This window comes from Nycticebus coucang, chromosome 23 (genome assembly GCF_027406575.1).
Source record: "Nycticebus coucang isolate mNycCou1 chromosome 23, mNycCou1.pri, whole genome shotgun sequence".
Lineage (NCBI taxonomy): Eukaryota > Metazoa > Chordata > Mammalia > Primates > Lorisidae > Nycticebus > Nycticebus coucang.
The window spans coordinates 1,393,575-1,420,143 of NC_069802.1; the positions used below are offsets into that span (position 1 = coordinate 1,393,575).

General features: G+C 41.5%; 1 protein-coding gene across 2 annotated transcripts in view; it reads left to right on the forward strand.

The window, feature by feature from the left end:
- The window catches only part of KDR (kinase insert domain receptor), a 44,435-nt gene extending 26,766 nt beyond the window's left edge, over positions 1-17,669 (forward strand). For both annotated transcript variants that reach the window (XM_053577812.1, XM_053577813.1), the window contains exons 20-30: positions 652-740; positions 1,351-1,504; positions 3,349-3,446; positions 5,639-5,761; positions 5,916-6,027; positions 6,263-6,362; positions 7,062-7,167; positions 8,060-8,211; positions 13,443-13,542; positions 13,995-14,080; positions 16,035-17,669. In XM_053577812.1, the coding sequence (XP_053433787.1) occupies positions 652-740; positions 1,351-1,504; positions 3,349-3,446; positions 5,639-5,761; positions 5,916-6,027; positions 6,263-6,362; positions 7,062-7,167; positions 8,060-8,211; positions 13,443-13,542; positions 13,995-14,080; positions 16,035-16,236 (1,322 nt within the window). In that variant the 3' untranslated portion in view covers positions 16,237-17,669. The remainder of the gene's footprint in view (positions 1-651; positions 741-1,350; positions 1,505-3,348; positions 3,447-5,638; positions 5,762-5,915; positions 6,028-6,262; positions 6,363-7,061; positions 7,168-8,059; positions 8,212-13,442; positions 13,543-13,994; positions 14,081-16,034) is intronic.
- Positions 17,670-26,569: the final 8,900 nt, after the last annotated feature.

Here is a 26,569-nt window from a genome sequence, read left to right on the forward strand (position 1 = left end):
CCAGATTCCTAGATATAATAGGTTTCACACAGGGAGGTTTAACGGGCATTATAGTTAATTCTAAAACTTCCTCTGAATTAAAAATATCTCACCACTATGATATAGTTTGCTACTTGTGTAACTGATGTTCAGATGAGAAAAATAAACTTCCAAAACACTTGAAAGCAAAGGACTTTAAAAATAGGTCCTCTCCAAATGGAGTCCTGTCAACTCAGTGTTTTTCAACCTTTTTTATCTCACAATACACTTGAACCTATAGTTAAACTTCCATGGCACAGTTAAATTATGTTGATCAAAAAAAAAAAAAAAGAGTAAAAAAAAGAATATACTTACTTTGCTTTGAACTTCTTTAAAAAATAGTTTAATGATCTTTAAAATTTTTCGTGGCCCACTGGTTGAAAATCACTGCCTTAAGTGATTGCATTGAAAGCAAGTAGATGGATTTTACTCTGAAATTTTGGCTAATCTTGTTGTAAAATTGCCTTTAAAAAAGAGCTACAACCTAAGGGAATGGGGCAGCTGGTCTCTATGGTCCTTTCCCAGTGAAAGTTAGCATCCCTCTTCTAAGGTGTTTTGGGTTCATCGAAATATTAAGCACTTAGTGAGAGTAAAAACACTTTTTCCTTTCCTGACATGCTGTGCTGTCTTCAGGGCCCCTCATGGTGATTGTGGAATTCTGCAAGTTTGGAAACCTATCAACTTATTTAAGGAGCAAGAGAAATGAATTTGTCCCTTACAAGGTGTGTTGTTTCCTAACTCTACTCTGGCAGTGTTGTAAAATGAAGGAAACTCAAGGGGGTACAGGTTAGGGGGATTGTTTTCTTGTTTCAGGCTAGTTTTTTAGTTAAAGTTCTGAATTTCGAGAAATCTCACGTTACCTCTTGGCTATCACACTTCCTCTTTTATCTTCTGGAGGAACGTATGCTTGTCATGTTTCATTTTTGTGACTTTAAGCCACTGCCCCATTACAGGGAGTTTGGGCAAAGGCGAGTGCAGTCCAGGAAAGCAAAGGCAGAGGGAAGGCCAGTCTGGGTCACTGTCTTCCCCAGCCATGTTTGGCCCTGGGGAGTGTAAACGCCTCTGTAAAAAAGCACGCTAATGCTGGAAGTTTGTCTACATGTAACTTGAAATGAGGCATTTATCTCTAGAAGTTAAAGAAGGAGTTAGATGTTATGGAAGAAACCCTGTTATATACAAAAATTTGCCCCAAATTTCAGCCCACAGACTACATGCTTCTACACCCGATGTCCTTCCTTCCTGTCTTTTAATGGTTTTAATTGTTTCCACGGTTTACTGCTTTTTAGAGGCCTGTTTTGTATTCAAGGAGTTTGTTCCTTTGCTTCTTTATAGTCCAAAGGGGCACGGTTCCGTCAGGGGAAAGACTATGTGGGGGAAATCCCTGTGGATCTGAAACGCCGCCTGGACAGCATCACCAGCAGCCAGAGCTCCGCCAGCTCTGGGTTTGTGGAGGAGAAGTCCCTCAGTGATGTGGAGGAAGAGGAAGGTACCTGCTAGTGCTCCCTCCATGCTCAACTCGGTTGCTCTTGCAGGAGTAGATGGGGTGACACAAGGAATTTGGTCATAGGAGCCATCTGATACTATATATTTGAGAGAGATCTGAATTTCTTGGCTGCCTCCATCCAGTCTCCCTGAAAGGGAAGTGTGGAAGCCCTGACGCAGCAGTGGGTTAGGTTGGGTGGCAAAGCAGTGCTAGCCTGAAAAACCTGGTGGCACAGGTGGGCTGGGCATCGGCGACAACCACAGTGACATTCTTGAAGTACTGGCTCGGCATTGCTAGTGGAGAGGCCAAGAGCCTGGCCCCAGTGGTTCAGCCCGCATTGCAAGCTTCACCAGCCCACAAGGAGTCTCTGCTCATCACACCCAACTTCCCCACACAGTTCAGGAGCTGCATGCTGTTTCTGCCCCCCAGAAGTTCGTGAGCCTTCCTTGAAGCCACTCCTCTGCAGCGGGGTCCTAGGACATGCACCGTATTTGTTTGGTCATGTTCTCAGGAAAGTTAGTGCTCTTTAGAGCTGTGGCCCAGCCTAATGTCAGGACTTCAGCCAGCTCTGAGGTACACTGTGTACCTGCTTCCCCAGAAGGAGTGTAGGTGGAGATGGGGCTCCCTGGTCTTGGCCTCCTCTTGAGGAGTGAGCCTAGAAGAACCCAGTCAGGACAGAGTGGGAGAAACGCACTGTTTTCCTTGACATGGACCTAGACAGAGGACTTAGATTTAGCTTCTTTTTCTTAGAAGCCGAGCAGGTGGTGTGAGGCTGGGACTGAGACTTAGGAGCACCTGGGGAGGTTATCCATGCCTGAGTGGCGCTGTCTGGACCTGTTCCTTCCCTCTCAAAAAATGGCAGTAGTGAGTGAGCTGGAAAAGTAAGGGACTGAGGCCGTGTGTTGGAGCAGAAAGAGCATCGGCCCAGAGTCTTACCTGCATTTCTTCATCTGGAAAACAAGGAGGTTTCACTGATTGTTCTCTGGGGGCCCTTTACTCTAAGCGTGACATAACAAGTTCCTGAGAAAAAGGCTCGCAGACTTTTTAATACTTATGAGGTTATTATTACAACTAAGTTTTTATTTCCTCTGGTATTTGTTTCCGGGAAAGAAGCCGTTAAGTCTTACCTTATCTGACCAAAGTTAAGAGATCATTTTGAAACACCCATTGATGTCTTAGTGTTTATTTGTACCAGTTGCATTGAAATAAATGCTACCACTTCACATAAATTCATCTTTCTCTCCATGTTCCTGTTATCTCTCATTCACATCCTTGAAGGAAAAAACATCCTTTTAGGCAAGATTTAATGTATTTACAGCACTTCTGTAAGTCTGAAAATGACAGAAGAAAAAAACGTTTTGGATATTTTTAGTTATTCATTGTAGATTGTGGTTTGACCTTTGGTCTTCATCCTCGGACAAAGCCTGGAGAGAAAAGATTCAATGACCCTGAATATTGGTTTATTTTTAGGGCTCTTGCTATAAAAACTATTGTTTATCCCTCTGAGTACATGACAAAAAACAACAGCTTAAAACTGCAAATTTGGAAATGTCCTCTTTCTTTTCCTGTTACCTACGCCAATTTTACCTCTATTTCCACCTACTGTATTTATTGGCTTAATTTGGCTAAAACCAGTGGAAAAACCAGTATTTTCCCTAAGGAGTATGATGAAGGCTAAGGACACTGGGATTCAACAAACTTATAGAAGTTAAAGGCATATACTCTCTACTTCTATTTCCTGAAATTTAACCCCTATGTCTCAAAAAGCTCATTACTCTAACAAACTTAGGAACAAATCACACTAACTGGTGGAAATACTGATCTCCATCTCCTGCCTCTTTGGACAGCTCCTGAAGATCTGTACAAGGACTTCCTGACCTTGGAGCATCTCATCTGTTACAGCTTCCAAGTGGCTAAAGGCATGGAGTTCTTGGCTTCACGAAAGGTAAGCCAAGTTGAGGGGAAATAACTTGTCTCCCTTGAGATCACAGGTGTGGAAATAAGGTATCCACTGCCAGCCATTGGGTTTTTGTTTGGAATTGTAATTCATTCACCACTTCTCAGACTGTTAGAGTCTGAGCATCTTGTGGAGGCTCTGTTTCTGCTAATTAAGGATGGCTAAAGGGTTCATGGAACTAATCTGTATATAGGTACTTACCTAGCTCTATGAAGCACTGGGCAGTCTTCTGAGCCTTGAGGATACTTGATGAACAAACAGGATCAGCCCTCCACCTTCTTGGAGTTTACATTTTAGTGGGTGAGGCAAGCAATAAGCAATATAAACAAGTGAAATACATCATGGTTTAGATGGGAGTAAGTGCTATGGGGAAAATAAAGCAGGACATGGTTATGGAGTATGCAGGAGGGCTATGTGAGTGTGTGTGACTGTGCTCCTGGGTGTGTGCTTGTGATTTTAAACAAGTGGATGAGGAAGGAATGTGACTTTGGAGGAACAACCTGGATGGGGAGAGACCAAGCCTTACAGATATCCCAGCGTGAGAGAGTCTATTTTTAATGTATTTTACATTCATTACCATCCATCAAAAAGTATTTGTTAGTAGTATAATTAGAAGCCAGGAAGGACAGGCTTCAGATGAGAGCGATTAAAAGAGCTAAAATTAGAAAAGTAGGCCAAACAAAAGCTGAGGTGGGGACGTGACAAGTGACAAATATCCCAAAGGTTGTAAACACCATGGAAGGAGTGGGGTTGGTGGCAGTCATCCCTCTGGAAAGGGTAAAAAAAAAAATGCATAGTTTCACATTAAACAAGAAAAATCCAAATTAAGTTTTAGAAAAAACTATTAGTTGACCGAGTATTTTGCCACAGCCTACTGGGGAAAGAAAGTGTTTGTTGTGTGTGTGTGTGTGTGTATGTTTTTTTTTTTTTTAATTAGAGTGAAATCCCTAACTCATTTTTTCACCTAAAGTTTAAAGTGCCTCACAGCCTCCAAAGCCTCAGGATCTCAGATATTTCTGAGGGGAAGGGAGAGAACTGGGATCTTTCAGGGCTTTCCAAAGAAAAAGGCCCTTTGCCCTTCTTGGAGATTGTGATTTATTATTATTATTTTTTTTTTTAAGGCCAGGATCACTCTTCAGTTAGGGCTCCTTTTGGTGACTAGGAAGGGAATGGGTGTGGAGGTGGGAGTGGGAATCCTTTAACTTCCTTGGCACCTGCTGGGTGATTTCTTGAAAACTACTTGGTTGATGGGCTCAAAAAGGGATTGGGGATGGGGGACAGTGGAAAGTATTGTCTTTTTTTTTTGATAATATGTTTCTTAATGTGCCTTGCTCAGAAGAGCATGCCATACAGGTGTGAATCGTGGGGCGGTCCGTACTGCCCGGCTCACACCATCAGTCCTGCGCTGACTTAAGAATCCTCCTGAGTCTTGGATTTGCTTGTCATGCTCCCTGAGACTCTTAGTCTCTCTTGTCTTGTGAAACTAAAGAAGCTGAGTAGTAGGAAGTTACATGAAGTTAGAGGATGTAGAGAAAGGAGACATGAAAAGCTGAAAAGAATAGAAGGACAGGAAAGCCAAGGTGAATTCCAGTTTACTCTTTAGTGCACTAGGACTTGACTCCTGAGAGGGTGGAATTGCTTTGCTAGACCTCTGCGATAATCCAACCCTTGGAAATCAGAGTGAGCCCCCCCTGGGAATTTTTCATGAAAGCTGGGCCAGCTCCCGTTCCACCTGGAATGGGGAAACTAGCGAAGAGCCCTGAACCAACCAGAGCTCCTTGTTTCTGATTTCTGTGCATTCAATCAAAATAAATCCTGTTCTAGAGCCTCTTTAGAACAACACATTTTTAACTATGTATGGTGCCAAGCAAAAGGGATGTGTAGATGTGACCAGAAGCACATTTTTGACTGTGTCCCAGAGACGTCTGTTCATGACTCCATCATCGTATTATAACTTAATTATTTAACTCCGAAGGCTGGGGCTGTTTATGGAATAAGCAGATGTGCGTCTCAACCAAACTCATGGACTTTCTTCCTGAAGTGTTTATGAAAGACACTAACCCAGTCCTTGTTAATTAGTTGGTTTTCCGATGTGGGATTTCTTTTGGAAGCATGAGGTCACGACAGATGTAAAAGAGATCAGCTGTGCTGAGACCTGACACGCCCCCTTCTCTTTGCAGTGTATCCACAGGGACCTGGCAGCACGAAATATTCTCTTGTCAGAGAAGAACGTGGTTAAAATTTGCGACTTTGGCCTGGCCCGGGATATTTACAAAGACCCAGATTATGTCAGAAAAGGAGATGTAAGTTTCAAAGTTGAACCCAGTGGTCTGTCCAGTTACAGAATTCAGACTCCTCACAGTAATCTCCAGGACCTGTGTTCAGGACCAAAGGAGGGTTCTCTTCAGATCCAGGCTGATCTATCTGGTTTCTGATTCTTTGTCTTTCTCTTCGTAGGCTCGCCTCCCTTTGAAATGGATGGCCCCGGAAACAATTTTTGACAGAGTCTACACAATTCAGAGTGACGTGTGGTCTTTTGGTGTTTTGCTCTGGGAAATATTTTCCTTGGGTAAGTCTTTTCTTTTTGTCCTTCCATCTAGACTCCAAGTAGGTTGATAAAAGTTGGTGTCTTTTCCAACTGTACTTCACTGCTATCAGGTGAGACTTGTTGGAAGTTTTGGGTTATAAAATCTAAATGGAGGAAAAAAACATCGATAAATATTGGGGTTATGCAAGAATCAGGCCCAGGGCCTTCCATAAAAGAAAATCACACCAGATAATGTCCTCTCCCTGTTTTCTTCTAGGCGCTTCTCCATATCCCGGGGTAAAGATCGATGAGGAATTTTGTAGGCGATTGAAAGAAGGGACTAGAATGAGGGCCCCTGACTATACCACACCAGAAATGTAAGACTTTAAAAATAACTTTCTTTTTTTTTGTTTTGTGAGATAGAGTCTCACTCTTTTGCCCTGGGTAGAGTGCTGTGGCATCACAGCTCACAGCAACCTCAAACTCTTGGGCTCAAGTGATCTTCTTGCCTCAGCCTCCTGAGTAGCTGGGACTACAGGAGCCTGACACTACACCCAGCTAGTTTTTCCGTTTTTAGTAGAGATGGGGTCTTGCTCTTCCTTAAGCATGTCTCAAACTCCTGAGCTCAAGAAATCCATTGCCTCAGTCTCCCAGAGTGCTGGGATTACAGGCACAAGCCACTGCACCTGCCTAAAAAATGCCTTTCTGTTCTCTCCCTCTGTTCACAAGTTCTCCTGCCTAAGAGACTTTTCAGCATATCCGCCTCCTTCGTGGCCCAGTTCATGCCTACTTTCGCCTTTCTTGATAATCGCAAGTGAAGTCATCACTTCTTAAAATGACAGCCCTTTATCTGTCCTAACCAGTCAGCTGTTACTAGATGCTGATCTGTAATGTTTTCTTCTCTAGACATGGAGTCTCAAGTGTCGGCTCTGTCTCCTGGATAGTGTTGTTTTCCTGTTTCTCATCTTGACTCATGGTGGGCTCTTGCTAAGTGTTTAGCTATTCAAGCGCTGAATTTTAGCCTCAGATCAAGGAGGAAAGAGGCAGTGAATGAAATAAGTGTTTCTTTTCTCTAGGTACCAGACTATGCTTGACTGTTGGCATGGGGATCCCGATCAGAGACCCACATTTTCAGAGTTGGTGGAACATCTGGGAAATCTACTTCAAGCTAATGCTCAGCAGGTTTGTAACCTCCATTTGAGAAACTTCTACAAAAATACTTAGGCATCAAGGTTTTCCCTACTTCCTTGACTTTTTTATAGCCACCATGCCATTCCATTTTCTTCCGTATCTGAGCAATAATGCTTTACCATAATAAAAGGTGTAATACCCTTGGCAGACAGGTGAGATCCTAATTTAAAACTGGGGAGTAGACCACTCTTATCTCTACCTACTTATCTTTTTGCTATGTCTCCAAATGCTCTTCTATAATTTAAGAAAAAAAAATGATGCCAATTTCCTCCTCCTTTTCTTTTGAAAGGCTGGGGGATGATGGGTCAAATCTGATTTTATCAGTAAAACTTACAGACATTTAAAGGTTTGAATTGCCATTTCTTTCACTTGCTGAAATAATGTTAAATTATGTGACCTTTTCTCAGAAGACCCATTTTCCTACCTGTTAGTTGTTTTTCTTTACACTGTCACCAGTTTGTCCATTGCCTTGGAATGTAGAGGCTACACTGATGCCACGCCCTTTGAAGGGCCTGGCTCGCAGGGTCAGGGCTGCAGGAAGAAGTGGCTCCTTGGCTCTGCGGGGCTGTGTGTGGCACTGTTGTGTCTCTGAGCACAGCTGGCTCTGTCTCCATGGTTGTGAACATGTGCCGTAAACACAGTCCCCTGTGTTCTCCTCATCCGGCTGTGTTCTGAGTCTCTCCTAAGGTGCCTTCGTGTGCACGTCCCTTTTAAGTGTCCTTTTGTTTGTGATAAGCCACATTTAATGCTGTCTTCAAGTTCTCTGTTCAGATATGGAAACAACACACCCTATAGCCAAGAAGCCCCTGTGGCCTTTGTTTTCATGAAAAGCCGCTTGAAGAACTGAAGCCATAACAATAGTATGCTGTGTTTATTGTTTCAGGATGGCAAAGACTACATTGTTCTCCCAATATCAGAGACTTTGAGCATGGAAGAGGATTCTGGACTCTCTCTGCCTACCTCACCTGTTTCCTGTATGGAGGAAGAGGAAGTGTGTGACCCCAAATTCCATTATGACAACACAGCAGGAATCAGGTACTGTATATGGCCAACATCCCCCGGGGCAGAGGGGCTTCAAGGCCATCTCAGGGAGGCGGGGTGGGAGTGGAAGGGAGATGTATCTAAGGCTGCTGTGTCCCACTGGCACATAACCTTAGCCCTGAGACTAAGATGAAGGGGACTGTTTCTGCAGGAGAGTTTTGGGAAGTGAGTTTCCTCCCATCTGTAGCCCATGCTGCTGCCACGGCTCTTCCTTTAAGAACTCTCAGCCCTGCAGCTGCAATAGTTGGAATGCCACAGTTTGTTAATCTCCAGAAAAAGAGACCAGTTTTATAGAGACATCTGTATTTAAATGGTCCCCATGTATGCTTTTATTAATGTGAATGAAATGGCTTAGTAGAGATTCAGGAAGGAAGCGCTCTGTGCATAGATGAGAGTTCACTTACGGCTGTCTGGCAAGGACATAGGGTTCCAGGGGCCGGAGTCCTGAGTTAGACTGGACACGCATCTCAGAAGCCCCTCCCATGTCTGATTTTCAGCATTTTATTTGCATAATGGGATGTCTGCGCTTATTTAAAACATATGCACTGCAGTTCTTTCCTGATATTTCAGGGGTTCTGAAGGCAGCTTCCTTTTTTCTTTCCTAGCACTTGTGTGTAAGGAAAGAGTTGAGAAGAGTTTCTCCAGTATATTAAAATTGCCTTTTACTAAGCCTAGTACTTCTCTTTGCTTTGTTTCTTCCCAACTCCTTTTGGGTGTTTTCCTCCTATCACTGGAACCCCTGACCTTGTGGGTCCAGCTTGCCCACCTGAGTGTGCCATGGCTGCGAGGTGGGGCAGAACCTCCCACAAGTATGGGGCACTTGGCCAGCATGCCACATCACAGGGGATGCTGAGGAAGTCCCTGTGGATAGTGTGACCCCTGGAATAACGCAGGGCAGCAGGGATGCCGTGATGAAAGAGAAGAAAGCTTCGGGTGGTTAGAAGCCAATCCAAGAGTTGACTGTTCTCTTTATGTCAGACACATTTGGCATTTTTTAAAGGACTTTTCTACAGATCACCAGACTTTGCCCACATGGCAATGCTCAGAGTTCAGCAAGGTGGAAACTATTTTCTTGTTTTTTTTTTTTTAATGTACATGTTGGACAGGAGGCTGAGCTCGATCCAGGGAGTAGAATGAATGGAACTCCCAAGCCTGCCTCTTGGAGCTGTGTGACTTGGGGCAAATCCTCTAACCTCTGCCTCAGTTTCCTTATCTATGCAGTGAGTCAAGGCCATTGGTGCTATATGAAAATGGCTGGAGAGTTTCATGATATAATGTGTTTCAAAGGACCTGGTACTTAAAAACACTCAATGAAAGATGGCTATTAAGTGAACTGCTTAAAATCACACCCCTGAGATGAACCCACTTCCTTTGACGTCTGACTCAGTGCTGTCTCCTCCCATACAAGGAGGCCCCTCAGAGAGAAAGCACAATGGAATGAATCTGCAGTTCCACTCCTGTTGATAGACTCCTAGTTCACGGTCAGATGGCCTTCTGAACGGGAACTGGGTTCTGGTTCTGGTGTGATAATTGTTCCCACCACACTCTTATTGGCCTTTCCTTGATTGCAGTGGTTCTCAACCTCCAGTTCCTCGTATTGTAGTGACCCCCAACCATAAAATTATTTTCGTTGTTACTTCATAACTGTTATTTTTGCTATTGTTATGAATTATAATGTAAATCTCTGATATGCAGGATATATTTTCATTGTTACAAAGGGGTTGCAACCCACAGGTTGAGAACCACTGCTTCATTGGAAAGCCATTTGATCCTGCCCTGTATCTCTTGTGATTGCTGTGACCACAAGGAGTGAGGATCCAAGCCAGAAGCCTCTTGGCTCGCTGGGTGCTTTGCATATGGTGCCGAGCAGGAGATGAAGTCATGTTTGTGTGTTGCTAACATTTATCCCCAGAAGCGCAGACAAGTGTGACACTGTGCTCCCTACACAGGCCCTGCCTGGCTCCTATTTTCTGTCTGTGATTTTTGATTTATGGTCTTTTATCTGACCATAATTTGAAAAATAAAGTGGAAATGGAAATCTTTTGTCTGCATCCTCTCCCAACCCCCTCCACCTTTTTTCCTTTGTGTAAAAAATAAAACTCTTGGTCACCTTCTAATCATCTGGGTTCAAAGAAAGACAGATAAAGGTCTGTGCACATGGTACTTTCATCTCGACGCTCTCCTGGGTTCTGCATTTCTGGGGAAAGTGAGATGAGGCTGGGGTACCTCTCAGGGGGAATGTGGTCTACCCTCTTTCACATTTCCAGCCAAGTAGAAAAGAGGGGGAGTCTTTCTTACTTGCTTCCTTTTTGTGATTTTCCAATCCCAAATTTCAGTTTGCATTATGAATAGAGCTGGACAGAGACCTCACTGTGGGAACCGACCTCACCCTTTGAACCATTTAAAAAATATTTGTTCAGTATTTATTTAGAGAAGAGGCTGAGAAGTGTGTGGGCAAGGGCCCCTTGTGTCTAGACTTAGCTGTGCCTCTAATTTCCCCTGTGGATCAGCGTTGGTCCGGAGTTTGCATGCCTGCTGCACGAAAACACATAATCGCTGGACTCACATTTCTTTGAGGGCAGTTTGGGGACCAACTGTGGTTGCTCTGTCATTTGCCCTGGGACTTTCATCTCTCACTCCCAGCAGCTTATCAAAGATTTCTTTGCAGTTCTTTCCCAGAGAAAGGTTTTGGTACGTACCATTTTCTTCATTTTGGTTAATTGCTGCTCTTAAATGATTAAATGCCTCTTGTAGATTGATGCTTGAGACAACCTAGTAGACTACACATTTCCTGAATTTGGCTCTGCTGTTAGACTCCCTGAAATGGAACTGTCCTTTCTCCCCCTCCTCTCAGTTTCATGCCCCACACTTACCTGCACCCACCCCTCTCTTCCCAAGTGCAGTTAGTGCACACACTGCAGTAAGAGCAGTGCTCGGCGCATTCTAGGTGCTCAATGAAGACTTCAGTAATCATGTCTGCTGCTCTGTCCTTTCTTTCCTTTCTGCATCTCTTGAAAGGCATTCAATGTGGTGTAGGATTAAAAAAAAGAAAAGAAAAAGCAAGCAACCCTCGCATGGGCTTTGGAGTCTTTAGACCTAGGTTTGAATACCAGTTCTACCCTTTATTAGCCATTTTCTTCCTCAGTCTTGGCTTCCTCATCTGTAGATGGGAAATAATAAAAAGACCTATTTCCTAGTCTTGTGGGGAGAAGATGCAACAATGCTTTGTCTGTTGGGAAGGACCAAGCTATTTTTTAAATTATTGGGCTCAGAACTCAAGTAATTGTCCTTTCTAAGTCAGCTGAATTATGGCTCAGGCTCACCGACTTGAGATGGTTTTGCACCCCAGATATCTTTGGAATCTGTCCACTTCCCCAAACCTCAAAAATTCCTTTTCTCTAGTCAGGCTACCCTTCTTTCTTCCAGCGAAGAGTGATATTTGTCTGGTCTTATCCTTCTCAGCTTTCTAAATTAGGAGTATCTTTTCTTGTCAGTTTCGTGATGAATTCCTTCAGTGGCTCCTCATTGCCCTCTCAAGAGTAGCCAGGACATTCTCACTACATGACTTTAGAGATGTTTCTTGACCTTGTTATGCCTCAATTTCCTCATTCAAAAAGTTGGAACAGTAAAACTCATTCCTAGAGAGGAGCCATTGTGAAGATGCCATGGGACACTGTTGGGAGAACACCCAGCATGGGCACATTCTCAGTAAGGGCTTCCTGAACGAGTGAATAGAAACATGAGTGACTGTGGTACCAGTTGAAAACCTCAACTTCTAGGGACTGGACTTAAGAGAAAGTAGGCCTTGTATGATCCCTGTATATTATGTCCTCTTTCTTGTGGAGCTTTCTCAGTGAGTACAACACTGGTAAACCTCATTCTCTCCTCTCTGTAAGGGGAAGAACCAGCCTCCAGGGAAGGGGAGAGAGATTTAGTTTCCATTCTCTTCCTTTGGCCCAAGGTCTACCCAGCATGTTTTAGAAGGCTACTTGCAGTGAGAAGTAGGCTGGGGTAAGAGTTGAGAGTAGATTTTCTGTCCCTGTGGGCCCTTCCTGCGACAAGGACTTCTCTCTGTCCACATGAGCTGTATGTGTTCTTGATGGCATCACCCAGACTCATCCAAAGCCATGTGGCCAAGAAGGAGCACCTCCCAAGCAAGAGGTGGCCTGTCTTCTGACATGTCTTATTCTGCGGATAGCCTTTGGAATTCAAAGGGGAAAAACAAGCTTTGATTAACAGAGCATTTTTCTTCCTAAGAACAATATACTTGAAACTGACCAAATTGTCTTTCCAGTATCTTATTGAGCTAGGGAGGGATTGCTATTGCCAAAGACATTTTTAAAATGGGACATCGGGGACACAGAAATGTCATGACTTTCTCATGTTTCTATAGTCCATGGGAGACTCTGAAATAGGCAAGATATCTTCTGAGTCTCAAACCACTACCCTTTCCTGAGACAGGCAACTCTGGGGGCCAAAAATACAAGATAGTGAAACTCAGCCTGTGTTCCTCCGCACACTAAGCCGCTGTCACACAGGGAAAGAAGAGTGGTCTTCGGATGACTACAAGGTTCAGAATCCTTTAAGGAGACTTACAGGTGTTGCCTCTGCCAAATTTTTCATTGAATGGTTGTTCTATTAGCATTCTCATGAAAAACTGTGTGAGGAGATGGCCATAAAGATGCTTAACACGTGATAATGTCTCCAGCCCACTGGGGGAATTCCCTGGAATCAGGAAGTCAAGTGGAAGGCAGCCGATCCCCTGTCTGCTGGTGCTGCGGTGAATCTCAGAAGTGTGATTCAAGGAACCACTCTGGGCTCCTCCATTATATTATACTTTTTTTTTTTTGAGTATAATTAAACTTTATTTTACATGGTATAAGGTGGTAACAAATGTATATGCCAGAGATTATACTGTACATTTGATAATTAAAAATATAATTGGAAAGTAGAAATAATCACTCAAAGTTTGTGTTTCATATTTTAGTACTTCTCAGATTTGAAAATCTTAAATGGACTTTCACAGGAAATTAAGCCTTCACTGTGTGCTAGCCGAGGAAGATTTTTTGTTTATTTGTTTGCTTTGTTTTGTTTTCCTTTTTCCAAAGGATGTTTTGAAGTTTGCTATTAAACTTGTGGTTGCAAGATAATGAACTTAGGTATTACTTGTAGTATCTGCAGCCAAATATACCACCACTAAAATATAAATATTTGTTCTTTTGCAGTCAGTATCTGCAGAACAGTAAGCGAAAGAGCCGGCCTGTGAGTGTAAAAACATTTGAAGATATCCCATTGGAAGAACCAGAAGTAAAAGTAATCCCAGAGGTAAGTACATACTTAAAAATAGTCTCAGAAATAATACAAAGCATGAAACACTAGCTAGATAAATATTACCCTAAGCATTAAAGTCTTGAAGCCTCATTATAAAGCTGTCCCGGGGTCACTATGGAGTTGGAAGTTTGGTTTTTACCTAAGTAAAGCCCTGGGTCCAAGGTTCAAGATAGTCTAACTTTATGCTCAGCTTTCTTAAAGTGTGAAAAGAGGGATGAAAACTGGCATTGTTAGCTGCTGCTTTGTAAATTTTCTCTTCTCCTTGGCCTAGGCCTACTTATAAGAGGCAGTTCCTTTTGTAGCCTGCATGATTTCTAGCTTTGATATCTTTACCGTCCTTTGAAGGACATTGGAGCACATTGTCTGATAGATGAGTTAAACACCAGACTCACTAGCGCTCAGTGTATCCCTCAACCAATTGTGGCATCTCATTGTCTCCTACAAAGGACAACCAGACGGATAGTGGTATGGTTCTTGCCTCAGAAGAACTGAAAACTTTGGAAGACAGAACAAAATTAGCACCACCTTTTAGGTAAGACTCAGCTAAGTTAAAAAAGACAAATTTCAATAGGAATTTTTGGAAGAAACTTAGGACTTTCAATGTAAGTGCAGATTTTCCCCTTTTAAAGTATTTTTGTTGGAGAAATTAGCATCAACCTAACAAAGAATCGAAACCAACCTAACAGTGAAATCGGCAACTGTAAAAATTAAATTGAAATAAATGAGAAGATTTGGTCAATTTTTATAGGAATGTATGAATACTCGAGAGTTTCTGAATGTATTTACTGTGGACAGTAGTTTCTATGGTACTTGCTGAATGACAAAGAGGTAATCAGATACAATCCCTAAAGCTATCAAGACCTTTGTGGATTCTGCAGAATTTTCAAACCTGGACATGAATGAGTGCATCTGTATTTGGAAAGTACAATATATAAATATGCCAATATATGTTTTGTTTAAGATACTTAAATATTATTGTCTGAATTAAGTTGTAGAAAAAGTATTGAGTTTGGTTTTGAATATGATCTCTTCCCTATATTGCTCAGCAGGAATTTGTAGTTTCTTTGAATAAGTATAGCTGCTTTTAACCCAACAAATACATGAATACCTAAGAGTAATAGGATAAGAATGGTGACTTGTTTGCTAAAGAGTTCATTGTAAGTAAGAATTTGGTATAATCTGTTATATGGAATGGGAAGACCCATGAATTTTTGAGTGATACTCAGACAAAAAAATTAAAATATGCCATTGTGCAGTCTTACTGTTTTCTTTAAGGCATATGTAAGAAATTCTGAAAGCCAATTATGTGGTTCATTTAATGACTCAGGAAGTATTTATTCAGCAACTACTGTGTGCCAGGGGCCAGGCCATGGCTTAAGATACCTCAACTAGTTTTATTGGGATTGAATTAAAAGAAAAATAGTATTTCTAGTTATTTGAAGTAACTTTTAACCAAATATGAACACAAAGTTTATAAAATCCTTTTTTTTTTGCAGTTTTTAGTATGCAGAATTTGGGTAGAATACCTATTAAAGGGGAAAAAGACCTTCCAGTGGCTCCAGGGTGTGTAAACCTGGGAGTTTTAGATCAGCAAGTCCACATTTCTAAGCTTTGACATGATCAACCTCTGTCAGGATTACAGGCCACTGAAAACATTCTCTAGTTGCTGCTGAGTGATTGGGGTCCTTAAGTCCTTCCAAGGAATGTGATTTCGATGAGTAAAAAGCAGTGTTTGACAGGTCTGGCCTGATTGTACCCACATGCTTCAAGTTATTAAAGTTGCTTAAGAAATGTGCTCTACACTGTGAAGCCAGTAGACGGTCTAATACCCACCCAGGCAAGAGAAAAGCTCAGTTCAGGCTGAGGTGGGGAGAGGGGGGTCGGAGTGTCTCGCTCAGTGGGCACGAGGCCAGGGTGTGTGGCATAGCTCCTGGGGGCGGGACACAACTACAAGAGGGACTCTACCTGACAAAGGCAAACATTGTAACCTAGTTGTTTTTATCCTCACATTAATCCGAAATAAAAAAAATAAAGCCATTCAAGAACTTTATTAACACCATCCACATTGTCCCCTGATTGGCAGAATGGCGGAGAACACAGCAAATTTTCCGAATATCCCAATTTCTTTGGATATCACGAAAGTGGCCCTTTGGCTGCTGTCACTGTATACAAACTTGTCAATCTGCAGGACCGTAAAAAGGTTCTGTTGGTTGGAGCCTTTGCATAACTCAGGAGAACCGCCTTTCATCTCCTCAGAGGCTTGGAAGACCTGGACCTTGTAAGAGGACTTATCTGCAAACTGTTAATTCCTGGGAGTACCTGAAAATAGACCCTGTCGGGTGAACCTGATGTGCTGATTAACAGCCAGGATGGGTGGGCAGTTGGAGCCTCTGGGGAGACTGCAGCCCACAGGGAGCTGGGAACAGGGTTAGGGTAGGAAGCAGTGGAGAGAATGCCAACTCATTTGTCTGCCGTTCCTTCCACAGTGGAATGGTGCCCAGCAAAAGCAGGGAATCCGTGGCATCTGAGGGCTCAAACCAGACGAGCGGCTACCAGTCTGGGTATCACTCTGATGACACGGACACCACAGTGTACTCCAGTGAGGAGGCAGAACTTTTAAAGCTGGTGGAGCTTGGAGCACAGGCCGGCATGGCCCACATCCTCCAGCCTGACGCAGGAGCACCCTGAGCTCACCTCCTGCTTATCCCCCCATTCCTGGATATCACACGAGAGGTGCTGCTTGGATTTTCAAGTGTTGTTCTTTCCACCACCAGGAAGTAGCCACATTTGATTTTCATTTCAAAAAGAAAAGAAAAGGACCTTGGACTGCAGGGATCTTAGTCCTCTATGCATTTCCTGAGAAGATGCTTGTGACCCAAGAATGTGCTTGTACCTTCTCCCTGTGTCCACCCAATGTTTCTCTTTTTCATTCATTTAAAAAGTGTTTATAATACCCCTGCTGTGGGTCTCAACATGGATTTCCAACATAGATGGTCAAGAAATGGTTCCATCTTCCAAGAAGTAGCAGGGCCCAGGGAGTGGATGCTGTTGTAAAAGCAGGTGCTAAACGAGGCGACATATGTACCATAGCTGTTGGAGATGGAAGGGTTGGTGGGGCTGAGTCTGGCTGAGAGGCTCTGTGTAGGCTGTGGGTCCCCAGCCGAGTCTTAAGTGTGGGGTTTGCACAGACGGCAGGGAGGACTCTGGCTTGCTCTGAGAGCACAGTGTTGGCTCTGGGGAGGTGGGCATGTGGTCTGGTAGGAAATGTAAAGGCTTCAGATGAGGGTTCTGGTTTTAGAAGGTTGCGTGCTCCTCGCAGTTGGGCTAAAGGAGGGTTCCTTGTGCTGTTTCCGACTCTTAATGAGCGTTCCTTCCGGACCCTTACGTGTCTCCTGGCTGAGCCCCAGGAAGGAAATGGTGCAGCCCTGGCTCCTGTGTCCCAGGCCCATCCTCTGTCAGAGCCCCACAAAGAAGGGACATTCAGCCAAGGCTCCCTGCCGTGAGGAAGGGCTCTGGTGCCTTCTGGATGAGCACCCCACATCTGTCCTGCTGTGATATGTCTGAGAGGGAAGGCAGGGGTTTGGTGTCCAGCTGTGGTCAGCTGTGTCAGGAAGGAATCGACCCTTTTGTTCCTCCCCTACCCCCAGCCTACTCTTACCCCAACCCCATCAGTATTTTAGTTATTTGGCCTCTACACTCCAGTAAACCTGTTGGGGTTTGTTCACTCTCTGAATGATTATTAGCCAGATTTCAAAAATTACTTTATAGCCAAAATTATAACATCTATTGTATTATTTAGACTTTTTTTTTTTTTAACATATAGAGCTATTCCTACTGGTTTTTGCCCTTGTTCTTTTCAGTTTCTTTTTCTTCTAAAGAAACGGTGTTTTTCATTTGGTACCATAGTGTGAAGTACTGGGGTGATGACTATACAACATGCTATGGCACATGTATTTATAGTCAGTTTATGTAGAAACAAATGTAATATATTAAAACCTTATATTATATATAATGAACTTTGTACTATTCACGTTTTGCATCAGTATTATGTAGCATAACAAAGGTTATAATGCTTTCAGCAATTCATGTCATTTTATTAAAAAAAATTGAAAAACTTGAAAGAATCTCTTGGCAAGGTTGCGTTCCTATCCTATAGCAACTATACTATACATTTTCGCACTTCTAAAGTGGAGGAGGAGGAGTCAGACAATTTCCACATGGTTGTTTTTTCTTCTTATAAAGGATATGTTCATAAAATGTTTATACTTTATAAATCAACAAATATATTCTTAGCAAAAATAGAATGCATCATTATCATAGCAAATTTGGGGACGAGCATTCTGAGTGTGAGGTCTCAGTTACTCCCTTCTCTTCTTTATCACAGAGACAATTCACCCACACAAACCCCTAAATCCACACACACACACTTCCTTATGTTCTGAGCATTTTTTAGACTGTCAAGACAGGCTGAGATGTGAATGATTCTGTGGTCCTCTGGGAATCCCCTGTTTGTTAGAAAAGCCAACCATGAAACTCAGGGGGTGAGCACTGAGCCAGGTGGCCACCCCAGGGCAGTGCAGGGAAGCCTGGAGCCTGTGCACACTTTCCAGTGGCATTTTATTGCACATACACAGGTCAAACCATCACATCCTCTGCTGCCATGGTGAAGGAGACTTTTGCCTGAATTCAGCATGATCAATTAATAAATCACTGGCACAAATAAGTGACCCTACTTATTTGTGACACATTTTAGACAAGATTTTGAAATGTTTATATCTAATCAAATATGCTTGTCTCTCTCTTTCTCTTTTTTAAAATGGCTTCTAGGATTTATTTTATTTTATTTTATTAAGGATGGTCTTCTCACTTCTAAAATAACCCCAAATTCTAAATTTTCTCTAATTGCTCTTAAATCCATTTGGAATCTTCATATATGAAGTGACATAGGAGTCTAATGTTATTTTCTTTTCCATGCAGATTGTCAATCATGGAAGGACCACTTATTAATTATCCCTCTTTTCTCTGTGGTTAGGGAAATAGCTATTTATTGTATCATTTTCCCAACGTTATCATGTCACTGAGACATTCTGCACAACTTTGTGATGAAAAAGAGGGAGGCTATGGGTCTGTGTCATCCTGGGGATGGCTCGTAGGGACGGGGGACTTGCTGGGGTAAGAGCAATAGACAGGGTGTTTTGACAGAGTTTGGTAAACTATGGAGCAGGCTCGTCTATAACCTCTTCCAGGGAATGGATGGAAGAAGAGTCTAGGTTATTCATGACAGAGGAGACCTTGTATAAAAACAGGATTTTTCTCCACTTTAGGAAAAAGAGAAGATTTTGTTTCTCCTAAGTGGCTCCTGGCATTGCTTCCAATGCCCGGAATTTAGATTCAGCTGACGCCTCACACTGTTAAGAAATGCTCTCGGCACCCCAGGCAGCATGATTAGGAGGCAAGGTTTGGCCTGCCTCCTCTCCCTTCTGTCTCCATGCTCTTGTTCTTAGCTCTTCTTTTCTCCTCATCTGCACCTGTATTGAAGAAAAATCTGTGGCTTTTAAAATGCTTCCTGCGTGGTCTTGTCTTCAAAGCTTTGGGGGCGTTTGCAGTGTTCTGGGTGAGATCTCCCCCTGCCCCTTGCTCCTGCCCTCTGTCCTGTGCTCCCTAGATTTGTTCTCATGTTTCTCCTACCCTGGAGCCCTTCTGTCCCCCACCTTCTATCTTTTTCCCACTTACCTGTCTCTTCTCTGCATCCTGGGCCCAGCAGAAGAGGTGAGAGCTGCAGGGGGATTAAGCTCATTGCCCCCTGATTAGGTCATCCTATCAACACATATTCCTTTGTCCTCTTCAATAAAAGGGAAGAAGAAAAGTGAAAACTTCAAACCCACAGCTTTGTAGTTGCTAACTTAACCCAGTGTTCCCATCCCTCCCTGACACGTCTGTCTTTCTACCTTGGACTCAGATATTAATCACCAGATGATACAGTGCAGGCGAACCCAGGGAATCATTTCTCAGACACATCTTTCCACATTCTTTTTCCCTTCGGGGCAGTGGGCACATCTTTGTGTTCTTGAGCATTCAGTGAGTACAGCTCAAAGGGCATTCTAATTCAGTTTTTAAAAATTGATTTTTTTTTAAATGAATCTCTTCCATCTTAAAAATTCAGGGGTGTCTAACTTTGGAAGAATAAGAGGGATTTTTTTTGCCACATATTAAATAAATACATAAACATTAATTAAAAACTGATGAGCAAAAATAAAAAAATCTGTGCATACTTTTCATAATATTGGACACCACAGATGAGCAAAACATGCCTCAAATAATCTGCGTGTGGGTTGCAGGTGCACCCCTAGTTAGACATAAGTAAAAATCATCAATTTTATGATGGTAATTTTAAGTTCAATTTTTGGAAAAGTTATAGGCTGCACATAGATCATATAGAAATCAAGACAGTAAAATAAAGTAATTTACTCTGTTTTTGACTGAAATGGAGAGATAAATGGTGGAATCTGGGAGGAGCAACACATACAGAAATTTAATAGCCAAGTTGACCTGAAGATCTGGAGCTAACACAGTAGAACATACCAGACCCAGGAGAGGTCTGGCTCAGAGATAAGGACTCTGAGTAGGGAATAGCATTCTAATGAACACTGATAAGACAGGGTTACAGTAAACTGTGATTGATATCAAGGGAATGTTGGTTAGAAGACAGAAAATGGTACCTTACATTTATTTCCTTTCCCGTACCACATATGATTTTCATGTAACTGCTTGATGCTGCTAAGACAATGTAAATTCAGTAGTTCTTCCAAAAATATTTTTTTGTTAAAAAATTTTAAACCATGAAGAGAAAAATATGTGCTTTAATTTTGTATTTTAGCCCCACTTTTTATGCCAAGAAATTTAGAACAGAAAATTGGTGACCAACAGAAAATTGGTACCTTACTGTTTGAAGATCTTAATTTTTAGATACATTGTAACAGGAAAAGGATAGATGGAGAAAGATTTTATGAAGACTTCCCTGACAATTGCAACAACAACAAAAACAAACAAATGGGACTTAATTAAACTGAAAAGCTTCTGTACAGCTAAGGAGGCAACAACCAAAGCGAATAGACAACCTCCAGAAAGGAAAAGAAAGATATTTACATATTAAGAATCTGACAAAGGCCTGATAACTAGGATCTATACAGAACTGTAGATCAAATTAATAACCAAAAAAAGAGCTAACAATCCCATCTATTACTGGGCAAGAGACATGAACAGAACATTCTCTGAGGAAGACAGAGAAATGGCTGACAAACATGAAAAAATGCTCATCATCCCTAATAAGGAGAAATGCCAATCAAAACCACCCCGAGATATCCCCTAACCCCAATGAGACTAGCCCACATCACAAAGTCCCAAAGCTGCAGATGATGGTGTGGAGGGGGAGAGAAGGGAGCACCTTTACACTATTGGTGGGACTGCAAACCAATACAGCCTCTTTGGAAAGAAGTATGGAGAATCCTTAGAGAACTCAAATTAGATCACCCATTTGACCCTGCAATCCCACTACTAGGCATCTACTCAGAAGAAAAAAATATCATTTTATCGTCAGGACATTTGCACCAGATTGTTTATTGCAGCTCAATTTACAATAACCAAAATGTGGGAACAACCTAAATGCCCATCAACTCAGGAATAGATTAACCAGTTGTGGTATATGTACAATATATATTCATCTATTAAAAAAGATGGTGACTTTATATCTTTTGTAACATCCTGGATGGAGTTGAAATATATTCTACTTATTAAAGTATCACAAGAATGGAAAAAAAAATTATCCAATGTACTCAATACTGACATGAGGTCAGTGGATGATCCAATGCATGCTTACACAGGAGAAAAATTTCAATTCAAGTTGTGGGGAGGGGTAATGAGGGATGAAGGGGTTGAGGTGTTCTCACTGAACGGGCACAGGGTGTGAGGATTTGGCACACCTTCTGTGTGTAGAACATAACCACAAGAGGGACTCTACCTAACAAAATCAAATATTTTGACCTGGTTGTTTGTACCCTCACATTAACCTGAGATAAATTTACTTTAAAAAAGAAAAAGGATAGAGGTAAGAAAAATGGGCTTTTGCTTTGGTTTTATTTCGTATATGTACACATATATGTATATATGTATTCTTTTGCTCTTTCTTTTCTCCTCTTTGGGAAGTAATATTTTGCAGGAATAAATTTTGGGAAAGTGGATTGAGTTCTTCAGTTAAAGGCACTGTCACAATGTTGGACTCCAGGTCCATGAGATGACATGGAGGACTCACCAGGGGCCCTCTGAGTAAGTGTTACCAGAAGAGGCTTACGGGGATCCTGGTGTTGTGCACACAGGATCCCTTTAAGCTTCAATGACTTATCATGTCAAGGGGATTGAAAAAATTCCATTTATTGCCACAGAGAGAACATAATTGGGAAAAAACCTAGATATAAAGCAGAGATTCAAACTCTTACAGATAGAAAGCGAGCAGCTATATCTCACGCTCATTGCCCAGGTCAACGAGAAACCTGGCAGACCATAGCCTATACCATATGTTGGAGAAAGCAAAGCCTTCCAAGGCAATCATGTGCCAAAGATCCAGCCCTTAATACTAAACTTCAAATCAGTAATATTATATATATATGCATATATGTATATTTGTTTCTTTAATTGCATCTATAAAATGCATATAACATGCCAAATATTCTTTTTTTAAAAGTTTATTAACTTATTTTAGTTATAGGGACCCTAAAGGAAGACATAGGCATTGCAGTACACCCTGGGGGGTAAGCCAGAGTAGGGTACACAATGCCACCCTCCTTAATGGTTTTTACGAATGTTTGTTAAGGATTTACTATGTGCCAGACAGCCTACCATGCAGTGGTCAAAATCATTTTCTTAGCTGCATGGTTAAGGGTCATGAACAGAACCACAAGGCAGGAGGAACACTCTGCTCTTCTTCCAGAGATGAATCCCTTTATGTGGCCTTACAGCCTCACCGTGATGAATTGAGTGTAGTTCTTATCATTGGCCCAGTCATTCTTCATTCAGTCATTGTTTCTTTCTTTCTTTCTTTCTCTCTTTTTTTTTTTGAGACAGAGTCTCAAGCTGTCACCCTGGTTTGAGTGCCGTGGCATCATAACTCAAGCAACCTCAAACTCTTGGGCTCAAGCAATCCTCTTTGCCTCAGTTTTTCTATTTTTAGTAGAGATGGGGGGGTCTCGCTTTTTTATCTGCTCAAGCTGGTCTTGAACCCATGAGATCAAGCTACCCACCCACCTCGGCCTCCCAGAGTGCTAGGATTACAGGCGTGAGCCACCTTGCCCGGCCCATTCAGTCATTCTTGAGTAAAATCTGACTTCACACACCCCTCAGGCACAGATTCACCATGCTCAGCTAGACTGACGTGAGAGTCATGGTGCTCATGGGAAAAACCCAGGTAAGAACCTTCTTACTGAAGACTGGAGAAATTAGGTTTACTTTTGTCTGGTTCACCTCATTTTGCAACATTTGCATTTTACTTGAAAAGCAGGATGAGATTTTGTTAGTACTCCAGAAAAACTCCACGTTGGCAGGAGTGAATGGCCACACAGAAGGGATCTCTGTTGTACCATAAGTAGCATAGTTTTGTCCTTTATGCTACTGTTCTGCACTTTAAACTTTTCCAATAGATGAAAATCCAGAGCACAGAAACAATAGATTCTATCATTGCTTTTAGTTTTACTAGAAATGACTCAGTAGGGATTGTTTTATATAGTGATTTCTTCTTGGTCATAACAAAAATATTATCAGGTAACACAACATTCATACATATGGAGGCCTGACAAGTTCACAGACTTGCCCCTGTGCACTTACGCTGGCAGCACTGTACAAACAACTCAGTAAGAGTTCATAACTTTGATATATCAGTGTATATCATATATCAAAGTATATTATAACTGTGGTATATCACCGCTGCTTCTGAGTTGATGTGTGGGGGGTCTTGCTGAGTAGCGTTTGTTATAGTTGTGTTTTTGTGTGCTGTTGTGAGAATTTCAGAGGTTAAATTAGAGCAATGAACAAACATTAAATTTCTTGTTAAACTTGGCAAGAGTGGAAGTGATATCAAGGACATATTATTCCAAGTTTATGGGTATAATACCATGACGAAATTGCAGTGTACAAATGGATTAAACAGTTTTTTCCTCAAGGGAGAAAAAGCATTACTGATGAAGAGAGGTCAGGTGGCCAGCAATGAGCAGAACTGACTAAAACATTGCAAAAAATGTGTACCAACTTCACAAACAGTTAATAACTTCACTGTTTTGAAGTGCTAAAAAAGCTGCATGAAAATTTAGATGAAAACAACCTGAAATTTTCACCAACAACTCATGGCTTTTGCATCCTGACAATGTACCAGCTCATATGACACTGTCTGAGGGAATTTTCAACCAGTGAACAAATAACTTTGTTGGAACACCCTTCCTACTCACCTGATCTGACCCCTTATTTTTTCTTTACCCCCCAAATGGAGGAAATATTGAAGGAAAGATATTTTAATGACATTCAGGACATCAATGATAATATAATGACAGCTCTGATGGCCATTCCAGAAAAAGAGTTCCAAAATCATTCTTAAGGGTGGACTAGGCACTGGTGTAAGTGCCTAGCTCCAAAGGGGAAAGTGACTATAGTGATATTCAGCAATGAGGTACTTAGAACTTTTCATAGGATTAGTTCATGAACTTATTTGTCATACCTCGTTTGTCTGTTTTACAAAGCGAGGTGTACTCCTGTATAAATCACCCTGAGTTCTTTTCAGTGGCTTGTATTTGAGTCATTAGAAATTAATTTTCCTTCCATTCAATCCTCAAGAATAGGTCATGATGTACTGCTGGGCCTTCCCCCGCCCCCGCACCTGCCTAATATGGTTGGATCTGTCATGAAGAGAGAAAAGGACCCTCATTCTTCTCTTATCACCTTATTCATCAGTGAATGTCTGAGTCAGGCTCAGCTTTTGGTCCTGCAACCTTCTGTCCTGGAGAAGGGCTTATTGCTTCTTTGACAGGGCAGCAAGATGTCATGCCAGAGTCTATTCCTGCCCTGGATCTCACAGAGTTAGTTAACAACTACGTCCACTTCAATAAAAGCACATGTGAGTATTGATTTTGCACAACATATATGTTGGAGCAAATTTAATCACAGCATAATAGAATTTTTAAATAAATACATATAATTACAAATTTAATGTTCATTATTCTATCTCCTGGCAATAGACGATTTAAGCAGCTCTGCCCTCACTCAGACCCGAGCAGCTTACAGGGTGGAGGGCTAACACAGATCAGCTACTGCATGCCAGGCATGGAGCTTCATGTACTATCCCATTAAATCCTTGCACTAGGCCCTTGCATTAAGTGCTATCATTACCATGTTACAAGGGAGGATTGGCAGTAATAGCCTGAGCCTCAATGTGTAAGGTCATACGTGCCAGGATTAAATCCAGTCTGCTGAAGACGTTGGAGATATGTTTTTATTTGAGATAAGAACAAAGATGGGATCTTCTACCTTGATGGAGGGCAGTGAGCTGACTCATCCTATAATAAATCAACCAACCAAATGAAAATTACATGTTAAGGTGACCTGGTGTCTTTATGTGTCTGCGTCAATCTGTGTTGGCTTCAACATTCCCATCTTTAAGCCACCTTTATCTGTAAGATAATTCCACAAGGCAATGACTAAACATAAAAGCCCAGTGTTGTAATAAACATCTAACTTTCAGAAGAAAGAACGTGTATGTGTTACTTACTAGCTGTGTGGCCTTTAGCAAGTTACTTAGCAGCCTTTGAGCCTTACATTCCTCAATGAAGAAGATTAAACGAGATGTGTGTAAAGCCCATGGCACACTACTTGATACATACTGAGTATTTAATAAAAGTTAGCTTATACGAGCATGTGGCTGACAGTGGCATTGGGTATATTTATACCTTCTTGAATGACAGTTCTCACAAATTGTTAATTACCTTACCAGCAACAAACTGAATGCGAGATTCAAAGGAATGCACTGGCCTTCCTGGTCCATTTGGCTCAAAGATATTCACGAGGACTGTCACAGTACTTTAATAACAAATTTCTGGATGACATATGCCTTGGGAGGCTGGTAGTGTGATGAGTCAAGATTCAGAAAGAACTCACTAGTCAGGATTTGAAAGCTGAAATAAATGAGCTAATTTGATTTTTCTATAAAAATTTTGGGATAAGACACTTTAGCAACAGCTTTAAAGAGGTTAGCAAACATCACTTTACCAAAAATCAAGTAGCCAATGATTAATTTATTCAAGATCAGTTTGTCTAATGATTAATTTGCTCAATGACTAACTCATCAAATTAAATTTATTAATAAACCATATTTTTGAAGAATTATTTATAAGGTTTATAGTGATTTGCATTAAAGATTTCTGCGAAGGCTTAATGGAATGATTTTCACTCTGCCTTCATAGCAGAATTTTACAGAAGTTTCAATTTTTCAAAAGTTGAGGGATATAGACTTAAATGTCTCGCAAATATATTTAATCATTTTCAATGATTTATTTAAATTTATTAATATCGTATAAGATTATATTATATATTTACCATTATATATTTACCATTTACCATTTACCATATATATATATATTTATATGAGTATTCTGTGCAGGGATTCAAGCTAATCACATCAATGCTGAATTTTTCTCACCAGTTGCTAGAACTACAAAATTAAGGCTTATGTGCCAATTGAGGAATCAGTGAAAAAAACAATAACAATGTTCAAATATTTAAAAAATTTAAAACAACATTCCAAAAGAATCAGAAGAACACAGAAGTGGCTAGAGAAATTCCATGTACTAGAATGTTTTTCTCTATGTTGTTCACTGCTTTATCTCCAGCAAGTACCTAGAACAGAGCCTAACAGTAGTAGGCACTCAATAAATATCTGTTGAATGTGATGATAAAATTGTTCATTTGGTGAAAAGAATTTTAGTCAGTT